Genomic DNA, 13,345 nt, shown 5'->3' on the forward strand with positions numbered 1-13,345 from the left:
ATACTGGTGTTGTGCAGTCTTATTTCTTTACAAGTCACTGGGCTCTTCTCTCCTGTGGAGAGAAAGCAGAGTTAAGTCTGCAGATGCTGGAGCTCCAATGTTGCTGGAAAAGCACAGCAGGTCAGGCAGCATCCAAGTAGCATGAAAATAAGACTACATTTTCATCAGCACATTCCTGAAGGGCTCCAGCCCAAAATGTAGTTTGGCCCTGACCTGCTGTGCTTTTCTGTCCACGGATGCTGTCAAACCTCCTGAGTTGTTTGTTTTTTGTTTATGGCACCTAGAAGGAAGACTGGCTGAACCAATCACTGGAAGATTGTACAACCTTGGTCTTATTGTGCTGTAATGTGTTTGCAGTAATCAGACCTAAAGATTACTTTTTGGCTAGAGCATTTTTTCAGGGCCGTCCTCTGCTAACTTAAAGGTGTGTATATACACAATTGCCCCATGAGCTGCTACTGTCTTCCATCAGGGACCCAGTGCATTGAAACTAATAGACATTATGCCACTGACTTAATATTTCTGGCATGTAAGCTTTTAATGCTATTTTTACATTTGCTGTAAAGTAATTGAAAGAAAGATCTTGCTTTAGTGTGTTTGAGAAGAGACTTGGATGCCACATTAATTTTTTTGTTAATTGTTGGTTAGGATGTTTTAAGGATGTCAGGATAATGCTGACTTGCCTTGTAAAACTCTTTCGGTGTAAACTTATTCCCAAACAAGGTTTGCCCCCTTTGTGTTCAACATTTGGACTGCTGGGCAATTCTCTAAACTCTAATTGAATTAGTACAACTTACTATGTCCAGTTAAACTGTCACTGCAGCGTGGCTAATGATTCATAATGTCAATTTAGTGACCTTCAGGGATTCTTGAACAATTTCAGGAGTCTCCAAGCAAGATCATAGTTGAGGATAATGGTGAATCCTCAATGAGTTGAATGTTTATAAGTAGCTTTACCCTCTAGGTGACTGAAATGGAGTCCAATTCCCAGGTAACCTGCCAAAGCAGTGCATGTCCCTCAGCTTGAAGTGTGCAGCTAATCTGGCCTTTCCTATCTTCCATGCAGACTTGTTTTCATTTGTAGGATGTTGGTGTCTCTGGCTGTCTGTCACTTATTGGCCAACGTTTGGTTGCCTTTCAATTTGGTGCATTGCCACCATGATCCATTCCAGTCTGTCATCTGTAAATAGACCCATAATCCAATTAGGAAAGGAATTTCACATTTTAGCCACCAGAGATTCAAGTCAGTCAATTTGGCAGTTCTTTGGCAAAATGTTTTTTTTGGTCTTGGCTCATCTTTGCAGTAAATCCCTTGTAACCAGTAAACAAGCTGTCATGCTCAGCCAAGCATAAATTAGTTCTTGCTGCAAAGTATATGGCTCAAGTAGGAATCTGAAACACAGCAAATACTACCAGGGCCACCACACTAAAGTGCTCATGGTTTTCTTGCTGAATGCTATTTGGGTCTGCAATTGTAATCCTTTTTTAAGGAATTAAATTGTTTGCTAATCAAATGTGGATTGTAACCTTGTATAGTACAGTGCTGTCCACTTCAGACCACCTAGCACTGGTCACAGCTGAACTGACTGCATTTCCTACAACTTTTTGCTTTTCCTCATTTAGCAAAACAGGGTAGTTGGTGCGATGCAGCTGTACTCTGTGGACAGGAAGGTGTCCCAACCGATTGAGGGACATGCCGCAGCTTTTGCTGACTTCAAATTGGAAGAGAATCCCACACCATCGACGCTCTTTTGCTTTGCAGTTCGTAGTCAAGCAGGAGGAAAGGTAAATTTGTTTTGGTTAAACACTTCCTACTGCTAATTGGACACTCCTTTTGTGGTGTATTTTAATCCATTTCCCACCATCCTGCAAATGTAAATCAAATTTCACAGCCCTTATCCACAAGTTGTAATGAACACTTCAAGGTACTATAAAGAAAAGTGGTGATCTGGTAACCAGCAAATTGCACATTGCATCACATGCATCACATTGCATCCCAGATAATCCACCTAAAAATTTTTGTAATTGACAGTTTCACTGTCTGTATTTTGTGGCTAGTCTATCCCTGGCCTTTTGAAACTGACTTGTAAACTCTCTTGCAGTTACATATAATAGAAGTAGGTCAGCCAGCTGCTGGAAACCAGCCTTTTACAAAGAGAGCAGTGGATGTGTTTTTTCCTCCAGAGGCCCAAACTGACTTTCCAGTAGCTATGCAAGTAAGTACCTGCTTCATTCTAAACACTTTACAATAAACCACAGTGCTGTTTCATGCTACTTAGAATACTCATTACAAGACAATTACACTCTGCTATCAAAAACTACTTTTCAACAGAATATATTTTGACAGCCTAGGTTTGTTATGATCACAACAACTTGGTGCAATATTTGTAGCTATCTTGAGGCTTCATGAAGAATGCTTTACCAATGAGTTGCTCATAACCAGCATGTGCAAGCTGAGCCTGTTTTGGTAATGGCTATTGTCACCTGAAGGAATATTTTTGTCTCCTGCCAACCTTGGCTGGCTTGAAGGTCCTCTTGGCCCTGTTTCCATATGTTCTGGCACTTCCTAGCAAGTGTATATTTTTCTTTAAACTGCAAGACTAACAACTTTAAAGGCAGGATTATCTTTTGAAGTCAGTGGCCCCATTCTGGTCTCTGCATTGAGGCTGGATGTCTCCAGTTGAGTTTATAACCAGACAGTGCACTCACAGTTGGTTTCTTTACCAAATTTTAAAAATACTTTGCTTTTAGCTGACTTGAGTCACCTAGATGGTACAGTTAAACTGCAAGTGTGAATTTTGGAGAACCACTTACTACTCTATATATAGTTTCAGTAGTTTAGACTATAGAATTTTGAATTGAGTGGGCTAACTGGCTATAGTAAGTACATAAAACTGAAGTTTCAAATCAGCTGAATGGCAAATGTATTGCAGGGTCTAGTGCTATAGCTCCATTTTTGACTTGATGGATCTCACTACCAGTTTAACATCTCCCAGTGCTCCGTGTCTGGGTTTCCTCAGTGTTCCAGTTTGTCCCACAGTCCAAAGATGTGCAGCTTGGGTGGATTGGCCATGGGGGTACAGGGTTATAGGGGTGGGGTGGATCTGGGTAAGATCCTCTTTAGAGGGTTACTGTGGACTCTGGGCTAAATGACCCGTCCCTACACTATAGGGAATCTGATTCTATGCCTCCAACCTGTGTGCATGATCCAGTGTTGATTTTTTTTTTCTTTCATTCCTAATCTTTGTACTCTGCTGGCATCCTTGATGGAAATACTAAAATGTAATGGAAAGTTGTCATTCCAATATTTTTCTTTTCAGATTGGAACAAAATATGGGGTTATATATCTCATTACCAAATATGGCTACATCCACTTGTATGACTTGGAATCTGGTGCTTGTATCTACATGAACCGTATTAGTGCTGAGACCATTTTTGTGACTGCTCCCCATGAACCTACATCTGGCATCATTGGAGTCAATAAAAAAGGCCAAGTATGTTATCCAAGGCTGTTAGCAATTTCTGTAGTAGTAAGCAAACTGGAGTTGTTTTTTTTTTTGTAGTGTTTCCTATACCAGCAGTGAGGGCAATACTTATTATGGTCCTGAATTGCAAACCGTAATGTAGCAATGACTTTAGAGCACATTAAAGTTTCTTCAGGGTGCCTGGCATTACAAAAGCCACTTCCAAGTAGGCTTTTTTGCTTAGTGTGGTCAGCATGAGTGAGAATGTAATTCACTTTTAGCAAAGGATGTTTTAACCATGGGGCATTTGTGTAGATTATACCTTTTCTTAGCCCCAGGATGTAACTAACAAATTGTAGACTCCTTAACTATTTCATTGCCCTGTATACAATCGAGCTGTTGTAATTTCTTGGATGTGAATTAATTGGGAGTAGATTACATTGTTAACTCTTACAATTTGCTTGCATTCAATGTCAACTTTCACTTGTGTAGAGCTCTTGCTATATTGAATGTCTCTTAATTGACCACTTTTGTTTGCCTCCAGGTATTATCTGTTTGTGTGGAAGAAGAGAATATTGTAAACTATGCAACTAATGTGCTCCAAAACCCAGACCTTGCTCTCCGAATGGCTGTGAGAAGCAACCTTGCTGGTGCTGAGGAGCTCTTTGCACGAAAGTTTAACACTTTATTCGCACAAGGAAATTATGCTGAAGCTGCTAAAGTTGCTGCATCAGCACCAAAGGTATGTGCATTCTCATTCTACCAGAAGAACTTCTATCTGGAATTCAATTAACTAATTCTGATTATCCAAACAAGAGGTCCTGATGTTTGGATCTGACTCTTATCTGGCATTCCATTTAACAAAAATATTCCCAACTGTCCCTCAGATAATTTGAGGTTCCTCTAATGACCCTTTCCTAACATTGTAATGAACGCATTTCAACCCTCTACTTCTTTTGAACGGTCTAAGCTTAAGGTGCCTATAATATCCTTTTTTATTACTTTCACCATAATGCCTTGACTAACCAGTTGACTTGTCAACTTCCTCCTGTGGTGTAATCTTGCATTTTTATTTTGAATATAAAATAAAATAACATTCTCATTCCACTAGTGTTGGAGTGCTATAATCACAAGGACTTGTTTTTGTCTCCATTTTTGTACTGTTCAAACTTTGTTCTCCTTTTTTGCATGGTGCTGCACTGTCTCCTCATGCTTGCCAGCCTAACAGCCTCTTGTTCTTCATGTTTTGGATTTTCAAGACTTTTAGTAATCCAGGCCTTATTCCTAACTGCAACATTTTTAACAGCTGTACTATCTCGTTTGTTAACCACTACTGTTGCTGGAAAAGCACAGCAGGTCAGGCAGCATCCAAGGAGTAAGAGAATTGACACTTCAGGCATAGGCCCTTCCTCAGGAATTATGCCTGAAACGTCAATTCCCCTGCTCCTTGGCTGCTCCCTGACCTGTGCTTTTCCAGCAACACACTTTTTTTTCAGCTCTGATCTCCAGCATTTGCAGTCCTCACTCTCTCTCCTATAACCACTAATGTGCTCTTGCTGCAGGCAGTGGACTTCATTCTAACTAAATCTATTCCGATGTGAAAAGGCCAACTCTACTGCTGGGTCAGTGGGTGCAATAACCTATTAGACAATTTAGTGAAATCTTGTGCACTCTAGAATGTTGAATATACTTGTTTACAGGCATTCAAAACCTTGATTAGGATAGCACAACAGTTCAGTGATCAACACTGCTGCCTCTGCATTGAACCTGGGTCCCTGACAGTCGCCAGAGGCTGGCAAACTCCTGACAGACATTTTGCCTGTGTGGGTTTCCTCCCACTGTCCAAAGATGTGCAGGTTAAGTGAATTAGCCATGCTAAATTGTCCAGTGTTCAGGAATTTGTAGGTTAGTGCATTAGTCAGGGTAAATGTAGGGGGATGGATCTGGGTAAGATACTATTTGGAGGGCTGCTGTGGATCTGTTGGGCTGAATGGCCTGTTTCCACACTGTAGGGATTCTATGAAAACTTGGTACGTTGCTTAGCTTGTGATTATAGCACTCCAACACTAATGGAATGAGAAAATGTTGCCAAAGCTTGAGTTCATATTCAGAACAAAAAGGCAAGATTGCCAAATAGATTAACCACAAGTGGAAGCTGACAACCTTCCCCTGTCACCACAGGAACTGCAAAACATGCACCCACACCACCTCCCTCACCTCTATCCAAGGCCCTAAAGGAGCCTTCCACATCCAAAATTTTACCTGCACATCCACTAATATCATTTATTGTATCCGTTGCTCCCGATGCAGTCACCTCTACATTGGGGAGACTGGACACCTCCTAGCAGAGCGCTTTAGGGAACATCTCCAGGACACCCGCACCAATCAACCACACCGCCCTGTGGCCCAACATTTCAACTCCCCCTCCCACTCTGCCGAGGACATGGAGGTCCTGGGCCTCCTTCACCGCTGCTCCCTCACCACCAGACGCCTGGAGGAAGAACTCCTCTTCCGCCTCGGAACACTCAACCCCAGGGCATCAATGTGGACTTCACCAGTTTCCTCATTTTCCCCTTCCCCTGCCTCTCCCTAGTTCCAAACTTCCAGCTCAGCACCGTCCCCATGACTTGGCCTTCCTGCCTATCATTTCCACCTATCCACTCCACCCCCCTCCCTGACCTATCACTTCATCCTCACTCACCTATTGTACTCCATGCTACTTTCTCCCTTCCCCCACCTTCTAGCTTATCTCTCCACCCTTCAGGCTCTCTGCCTTTATTCCTGACGAAGGGAATTTGCCCAAAACGTCATTTTGTTTTTTTTTTGTTTTTGCTGCTCCTCGGATACTGCCTGAACTACTGTGCTCTTCCAGCACCACTAATCCAAAATTGTTTTTACCAAGTCAACTGGTTAATCAAGGGGTTATGGTGAAAGTAATGAAGGATATTATAGGCACCTTAAGCTTAGACCATTCAAAAAAAGGTGAAATGTGTTCTTAATGTTAGGAAAGTGTCAGGACAGAGGAACCTCTATTATCCTCAGTAACCAATGCATGTTTCAGGATTGCAATGAGTAAATCAGCTTATTCTATATGCCGTGACATTAAATTGGTACCTATGACTATTAAGCTTTTCACCTTGCAATTACTGTTCATGTAGGGTATTCTACGGACTCCAGACACAATTAGAAAATTCCAGACCGTCCCAGCCCAGCCAGGGCAAGCTTCGCCTCTTCTGCAGTATTTTGGGATACTCCTTGATCAGGGACAATTGAACAAGTATGAATCGCTGGAACTCTGCCGTCCTGTCTTGCAACAAGGCCGCAAGCAACTGCTGGAAAAATGGTTGAAGGAAGATAAGGTAACGACAGCTCTTTAATTCCTCCTGAGAATGGGCACTGATTATCTGGAGCTAGAATAAAAGTTACAAACATGTAACTTCATGCACTTGTGGTGGTGTATGTTTCATGAATCTGCAGTTATTGTTGACCTGTTGTTTAATGTTTGCTTTTTAATGTAGTTGGAGTGTTCTGAGGAGCTGGGAGACTTGGTGAAGACAGCTGATCCCACACTAGCTTTAAGTGTCTATCTCCGTGCCAATGTGCCAAATAAAGTTATACAGTGTTTTGCAGAAACTGGGCAATTCCAGAAAATTGTTCTGTATGCAAAAAAGGTAACTTGTCCTACATCCTTCTATTGTCTTTGCAATACCTGTTAAATGTTTTAGGTAAAACTTGAACAAAAATCTTCAGCACTTCCACACGTATTCAATGTACTAAATACCTTTGTCTGAAATGCACCAGATTGTGTTGTGCTTTTTTTTTCTTGACTTTTCAAATGTTTACCCCAAGTCCAACTTATACAAATGTTTAACAGGTTGGTTACACTCCAGACTGGGTCTTCCTGCTGAGAAATGTTATGCGAGTGAGCCCTGACCAAGGACTTCAGTTTGCACAGATGCTTGTCCAGGATGAAGAACCCCTAGCTAACATTAATCAGGTCAGTTTGAACACTTCTAAGCTTTTTAATTTGCAGCTGAAGTTTAAGGAAGGATCTGCTGGTGGGTCTTCAGCTGGCTTGTTAACTGAACCAAGTGTTAATGAGTCCAGACTTGGATTGTTAGCCATCTCCTATCATGGGTTGAAATTAATTTTTAGGAATCTGTCTATTGGATTAATGAAGTGTGGGTGATGTGGAAAATTGTAACTATTGTTTCTGGTCTAGTGTGGCTTAAAAACCTAACTCCACTCAGCTGTGATCTTTGTTTTTAACAAGCAGTAGTTCTGACACATGTATGCTAGCTTGACAGTTGCTTTTGTAAACTCCATATCAGCATAATTTTAGAGGGCTAATTTAAAGCACAATGCATGAAAATAGTATTCTATAAAGCATTGTGTTTTAGTGGAACTGTAGACTTCTAGTGTAAGCTGGTGAATAAAGTGAGTAACTTTGTAACTAATTTCACTCCCATTTTGTATTATGGTGAATGAATGCTCATTGTGGCAGAAATGTGGATTCTTTAGTTACCCTGTAAAGTGGGATAAAATCTAGATGACCTTTTTTTTTTGCTTTCTGGAGTAACATGGTACCTGGATTTTCTCCTGTGGCCTTCAGTGATTTCTAAAATTTTGTATCATGTTGTTTTTCATGACTTTGTTTCAATATTGCAGTAGATATTCAATCCTGAAACTACACAAAGGTGCATAACTTAATCTGGCCATTAATTGTCAGATGTGTTCTCTGTGGAGCTTCACAGAACAACCCCCCCCCCCCCCCCCCCCCCCCCCCCAGATTTTTATCTGCCCATGCCTTTCCAGTTGAAATTGCTTGATTGTTCTAGTCAAAAATCTTACCCAACACTAACCACTTCCCTAGGATCAGCTGAATGGATCAGAAGTCTGTTTTTGTTGTTTCAAATCTGTTATGGACAAACTAACATTTTTAAAGAGCTGTGCAAGTTCCTGACAGTTGATGCTAATTTTCCCTTCCTTACAGATTGTGGATGTATTTATGGAAAATAACCTGATCCAGCAGTGTACATCTTTCCTATTAGATGCGTTGAAGAATAACAGGCCTTCTGAGGGTCACTTACAAACACGCCTTCTTGAAATGAATCTGATCCATGCACCACAGGTGGGAAATGTACTTTACTAGCCATGAATGCTTGGATGTTTTGGGTTCTTATTTGGTTTAAGAACTAATCTCTGGCCTTCACTGTGTCAAGTAAAGTAGCAACATTTGATTTTTTTTTTGTCTAAAGATATCTTAAATGCCTAAGTCTCATGACATTTGAATACTCAAATTTATTGGATTGTAAAAAGTGCCTTTAATATAAATATTGACCCCTCTTCTGATTTCTTCAGTCCTAACCCACAAATGAATACTAAATTTGCCAAATCTAGTTAGTCCTCAAACTTCCCTAGTGTCTGGAATAGCCTTAAGTGCTATATTTACACTAAAGTAAACATTACACATACAACCTTGTATAAAGCCAAAGTAACATTACTGCAATACAGTGTGGACATTAGGCTGGAGTTCTTGGGACAAGCATCATGGACCTTGGAATGAGCAAGGCTCTTTGAATTTACCTAGTAATGCAGCATGGGAATAGACCCTCTGTTTTTTTCTAGTCCAACTGATCCCTGCTGACCAGATATCCTAAACTAATCTATGCCCATTTTGGCCTATATACCCTCAAACATTCCTATTTGTATACTCCTCCAGATGCCTATTTTTAAATGGGTAATTGTACCAGCCGCCTCCCAACAGTTCATCCTATGTATCCGTCACTATGGAAAGAGTTGCCCTTCCAGATCTTTTTTTTTTCTTTTGGACTTCCCTGAGGTAACCATCTTGGCTGCCCACTATACTTCCAATGTTGCAAACTTATTAACCATACCTTTGTCAGTGAAATCCAAACCGCTTACTTATTTAAATGATGAAAAGCAATGGACTCCACTGGTCACAAGTCTCCAGTCTGAAAAGCAGCCCTGGTCATCTTCTGTCTTTGTATTGTTTTTTGAGCAGGTTCTGATTTCAAATAGCTAGTCCTCACTACTCTATGTGGGTCTAAGCATGCTAAGTAGTCTACAATGAAGAACCTTGTCAAACACCTTACTGAAGTCTATATAAATCCCATACTATGCCTTCATAAATCTGGAGGTTTTTTGAAGTAGCAAAAAAATCACTATAATGAGACAATACTTTCACCCACACAACTGAATTTTTTTTTTTTATTCAATCATTTCCTCAAACAATTGGAATCAGAACAGAATCTTAGATTAAGGCAAGAGAAGCTTTTTTCCTCTGGTTAGGTTTCCCATTTTAAATGTTTGGTTTTAACTTGAGTTAATCCTGTGTCAGATGGACTTGCTGACCTTTTTTGTTCTGGAATTCTGACTTATGTTGGTCAAAATTTCAAGTGACTTAACATTCTACAAACAAAATATATCTAATGAATATTAGAATTATATCTGAAGGCAATTCCATCACAATGGTTTATAACACTGTAACGGTTTAATGTCCTTGCTAGTTGAACATTAGCTTGCATGTTGGCTAACAGTCAAAAATCAAAGGCATTTTGAGCAATTTCCTGTCCATTCAGCATCTTTCTATAGATCTGCTTTATCTTAGTCTAGAAACTCAGCATATGACCTCCCAGATTGCTACATTCTAATCTAGCCAACTGTAGCAGCTGATCACTGCAGTTCATGAGTTATGTGCATATCTAACATCCTTACTAATGGGACTTTACTTTCTTAGGTGGCTGATGCAATCCTAGGAAACCAGATGTTCACTCACTATGATCGTGCCCATATTGCCCAGCTATGTGAAAAAGCTGGCTTGTTGCAGAGGGCTTTGGAGCACTATACAGATTTGTATGATATCAAACGTGCTGTTGTACACACTCACCTTTTGAACCCTGAGGTATGAGCTTTGAACATACTGAATTCAAGTCTAAGTGGAATTTGTGTGAAATGCAGCTTTAATATAGCCTAAGTTGTTTAAAGCTAAGGCTGACATGTAGGCATCTTCAATGTTGATTTTGAAAGTAACCCTTTTTTTCTAAAAACATGTGAATGGATAGCTGCATAGTGGGTGGCGTTACTAACGAGACCAGTTTATTTAAATTCTTAGGCTTGCATAAATGTAAGACATCAGGATGGAAACTTTTTTTTCTTGAATTGATGGTCTCACGAGTAGTGGCTTCCTGAAGCAACGAAATATACACTTGAACTACAGAAGCCTTCCTCCGTAAGGGGCAGCAAGACCACATGCAAATAGCATGTTGAATCCTAGAAAAGGAGCTTGGCCTTGGTCATAGTCTGAAAAGCGAAGTTCTTTAGCAGGAAAAAGTAATCATCTATTTTGAAAACTGAAGTAATGCAGAGTTGTGTTCGTATGGTCATTGCCACCTGAAGAGCAGCTTGTGGTGCTCTAGCGACTTCTACAGTTGCAAAGCTTTTGATTTCAGGATAGCATTATATTCACCTGACTGCACACTCGACAGAATTGACTAAGTCAGGAAAGTCATAATCTCCTAGAATTTGAATAGCTCCAAATTATACTTTAAAGGCTGGGAACTTACAGCAGGAATAAGTTTATTCATATATCTATTCTCCAGAATTGTGTAGAATGTTTTTTAGGCTAACTTTGGCTGTAGTTATGCAGAATTCCAGGTTAATGTTCCATGGCACTTCAGAATGCTGCCCCAGACCGTAATACTCACTACTGACTTTTATTCCTCTGGATTTTATTGTAAACATTTCAAATCTGCAAAGACAATGAGCTGTTCACAATATCTTGCAAATTCTGAGCTAAACATGATTGCTATGCTTTTGGAAACTAGGGCTTAAAATGTTGGGTTTTTTATTTCTCCCTACCTCTAGTGGCTGGTGAACTTCTTTGGTGCACTCTCTGTTGAAGATTCCCTTGAGTGCTTGCGTGCCATGTTGTCAGCTAACATCCGCCAGAATCTGCAGCTTTGTGTGCAAGTAGCATCCAAGTACCACGAGCAGCTTGGCACTCAGTCATTGGTGGAACTTTTTGAATCCTTTAAGAGTTATGAGGGTAAGCTGTTTTTATGATTAGAGTCTCTTGCACCACCTGAATTCCTAAGGAAGCTGTTTTGTATCCATGTCTTACTGTGAGTAACTCACTGACTTGAGCTAAACCTCTTGCTCCTTTCTCAAATTATAGTGATGTTGCTGCTTTAACTTTACAGGACAAAGCCTAGTGCAGATTTAATGCTGTTTGTTTAAACCATTAGTAAACTTGAGACTGTAGATCCCATCTATGCAATTACATTCTGAAACTTTATCTTAAGAATTTTTTTAATCTACACTTGTTTCCTTTCCTAACCATTTTTAGTGCATTCATCCTTTTTTCTATCTGTCCTTATTCTAAGAGTTTTTCATTTTCTGTATTTTTTAGTTTTGTGAATACCAAAGCTGGTCTCTGATATATCCACTACTTTTAAAACCAATATTGTCCCCTTAGTGTAATTGCAGGAGACTTTTATCCAGGAGATGTTTTGGTTGGTCTGATTTATTACCTTCACAAGTCCAAATATATCAATGTTCAAAACTTGCTGGCTTTCACTTTTCTGCTAAGCACATTTTTAATGATCACAAACTATACAATGACTCATTCAGCTTAAAAAGCAGCTGATAAACTGCATTCAAAGATGTTTTGAGGCAATTGAGGTTCTAATCCCGAATCGTGCAAGGAATAACTTTCTCTCCGAGAAGTAAGTCAATGTGAAATTAGTTAGTCTACCTGTGTTTTAGGAATGTAGAAAATAGACCTTCTAACTCTTAAACAACTGTCTCTGAGATTTAATCAAGCATGTGTAGAGATGAGGGTAATTCTATTAATGGCTTTTTGACATTTTATTTAGAGATCTTTTAAACTCATCATAAAGTAATGCTAATGGGTCTAACTTGTATAGCAGATTACTTTTTTCTTTTGACAATTTGTCTTGCAGCAATCTAAGTGCTAATGACTGGCAGTTTCTGGCATTGATTGCATTGTCGTTCCTCTATTTGTAGCATTCTATTTCTGAAATATTTGCTTGGAGCAAATTGAGTTTTTTTTTTTTTATCTGCACCTTCTGTTCTTTCCTTCAAATTTTAGGGTTATTTTATTTCCTTGGATCCATTGTGAATTTCAGTCAGGAGCCTGATGTTCACTTCAAGTATATTCAGGCAGCATGTAAAACTGGACAAATTAAAGAAGTTGAGCGTATATGCCGTGAGAGCAACTGCTATGATTCAGAACGTGTGAAGAATTTCCTGAAGGTACTTTTTATAAAAATGTGGTGCCTTTGGCCCAGCTTCATTTGCATTCTTGGCAGCACACTGCCCACTTTTGGTCCTTCTTGCCTCTGGAAAATAGCTTGCAGCCTTAAAGTGCCCTTCCAATAAGCACTGTAGGGCTGCTGTGTTGCTGGGGGGTAATATTCTTCAGTGACCATACACAACCTGTTCTAGTGCAGATCTTATGTCTGTTTTAAACTTGGGAATACTAAACCATCTGGCTTAAAATGATATTTGTTTGCTTACAGACCCTATCCAATACTTGTCTATAATTACAGAAGTGGCTGTGTTCCCAATTATGTTTCAATAGCCACTCCCAGCCTGTTCTGCCCTTCAAGATGTTTTATGGGTAGGGGAAAAGTTTCCAATATTCAAACTTTAGGATTTGTTACATTCCATTGAGCATCCACTGCTCCAAGATTGAAAATTCAAGGTCTCAACACAAGATTTCTCTTCCACATGAAAAGCAGCCCTGAGCTTCAATCCTGTGTATGTTGACTGTTTATGGTTCCATTCCTTTACAAAACTTCACCTGGGAACCTAATAGCCTCTGAAACAGTCAAAGG

General features: G+C 39.9%; 1 protein-coding gene across 3 annotated transcripts in view; it reads left to right on the forward strand.

Moving 5' to 3' along the window:
• The window catches only part of cltcl1 (clathrin, heavy chain-like 1), a 56,952-nt gene that overhangs the window by 18,759 nt on the left and 24,848 nt on the right, over positions 1-13,345 (forward strand). For all 3 annotated transcript variants that reach the window (XM_072587790.1, XM_072587792.1, XM_072587793.1), the window contains exons 4-14: positions 1,624-1,785; positions 2,103-2,216; positions 3,321-3,494; positions 4,009-4,206; positions 6,623-6,823; positions 6,983-7,135; positions 7,339-7,461; positions 8,458-8,595; positions 10,225-10,389; positions 11,352-11,532; positions 12,598-12,761. In XM_072587790.1, coding sequence (XP_072443891.1) covers positions 1,624-1,785; positions 2,103-2,216; positions 3,321-3,494; positions 4,009-4,206; positions 6,623-6,823; positions 6,983-7,135; positions 7,339-7,461; positions 8,458-8,595; positions 10,225-10,389; positions 11,352-11,532; positions 12,598-12,761 — 1,773 coding nt within the window. The remainder of the gene's footprint in view (positions 1-1,623; positions 1,786-2,102; positions 2,217-3,320; positions 3,495-4,008; positions 4,207-6,622; positions 6,824-6,982; positions 7,136-7,338; positions 7,462-8,457; positions 8,596-10,224; positions 10,390-11,351; positions 11,533-12,597; positions 12,762-13,345) is intronic.

This window comes from Chiloscyllium punctatum, chromosome 17 (genome assembly GCF_047496795.1).
Source record: "Chiloscyllium punctatum isolate Juve2018m chromosome 17, sChiPun1.3, whole genome shotgun sequence".
Taxonomy (NCBI): domain Eukaryota; kingdom Metazoa; phylum Chordata; class Chondrichthyes; order Orectolobiformes; family Hemiscylliidae; genus Chiloscyllium; species Chiloscyllium punctatum.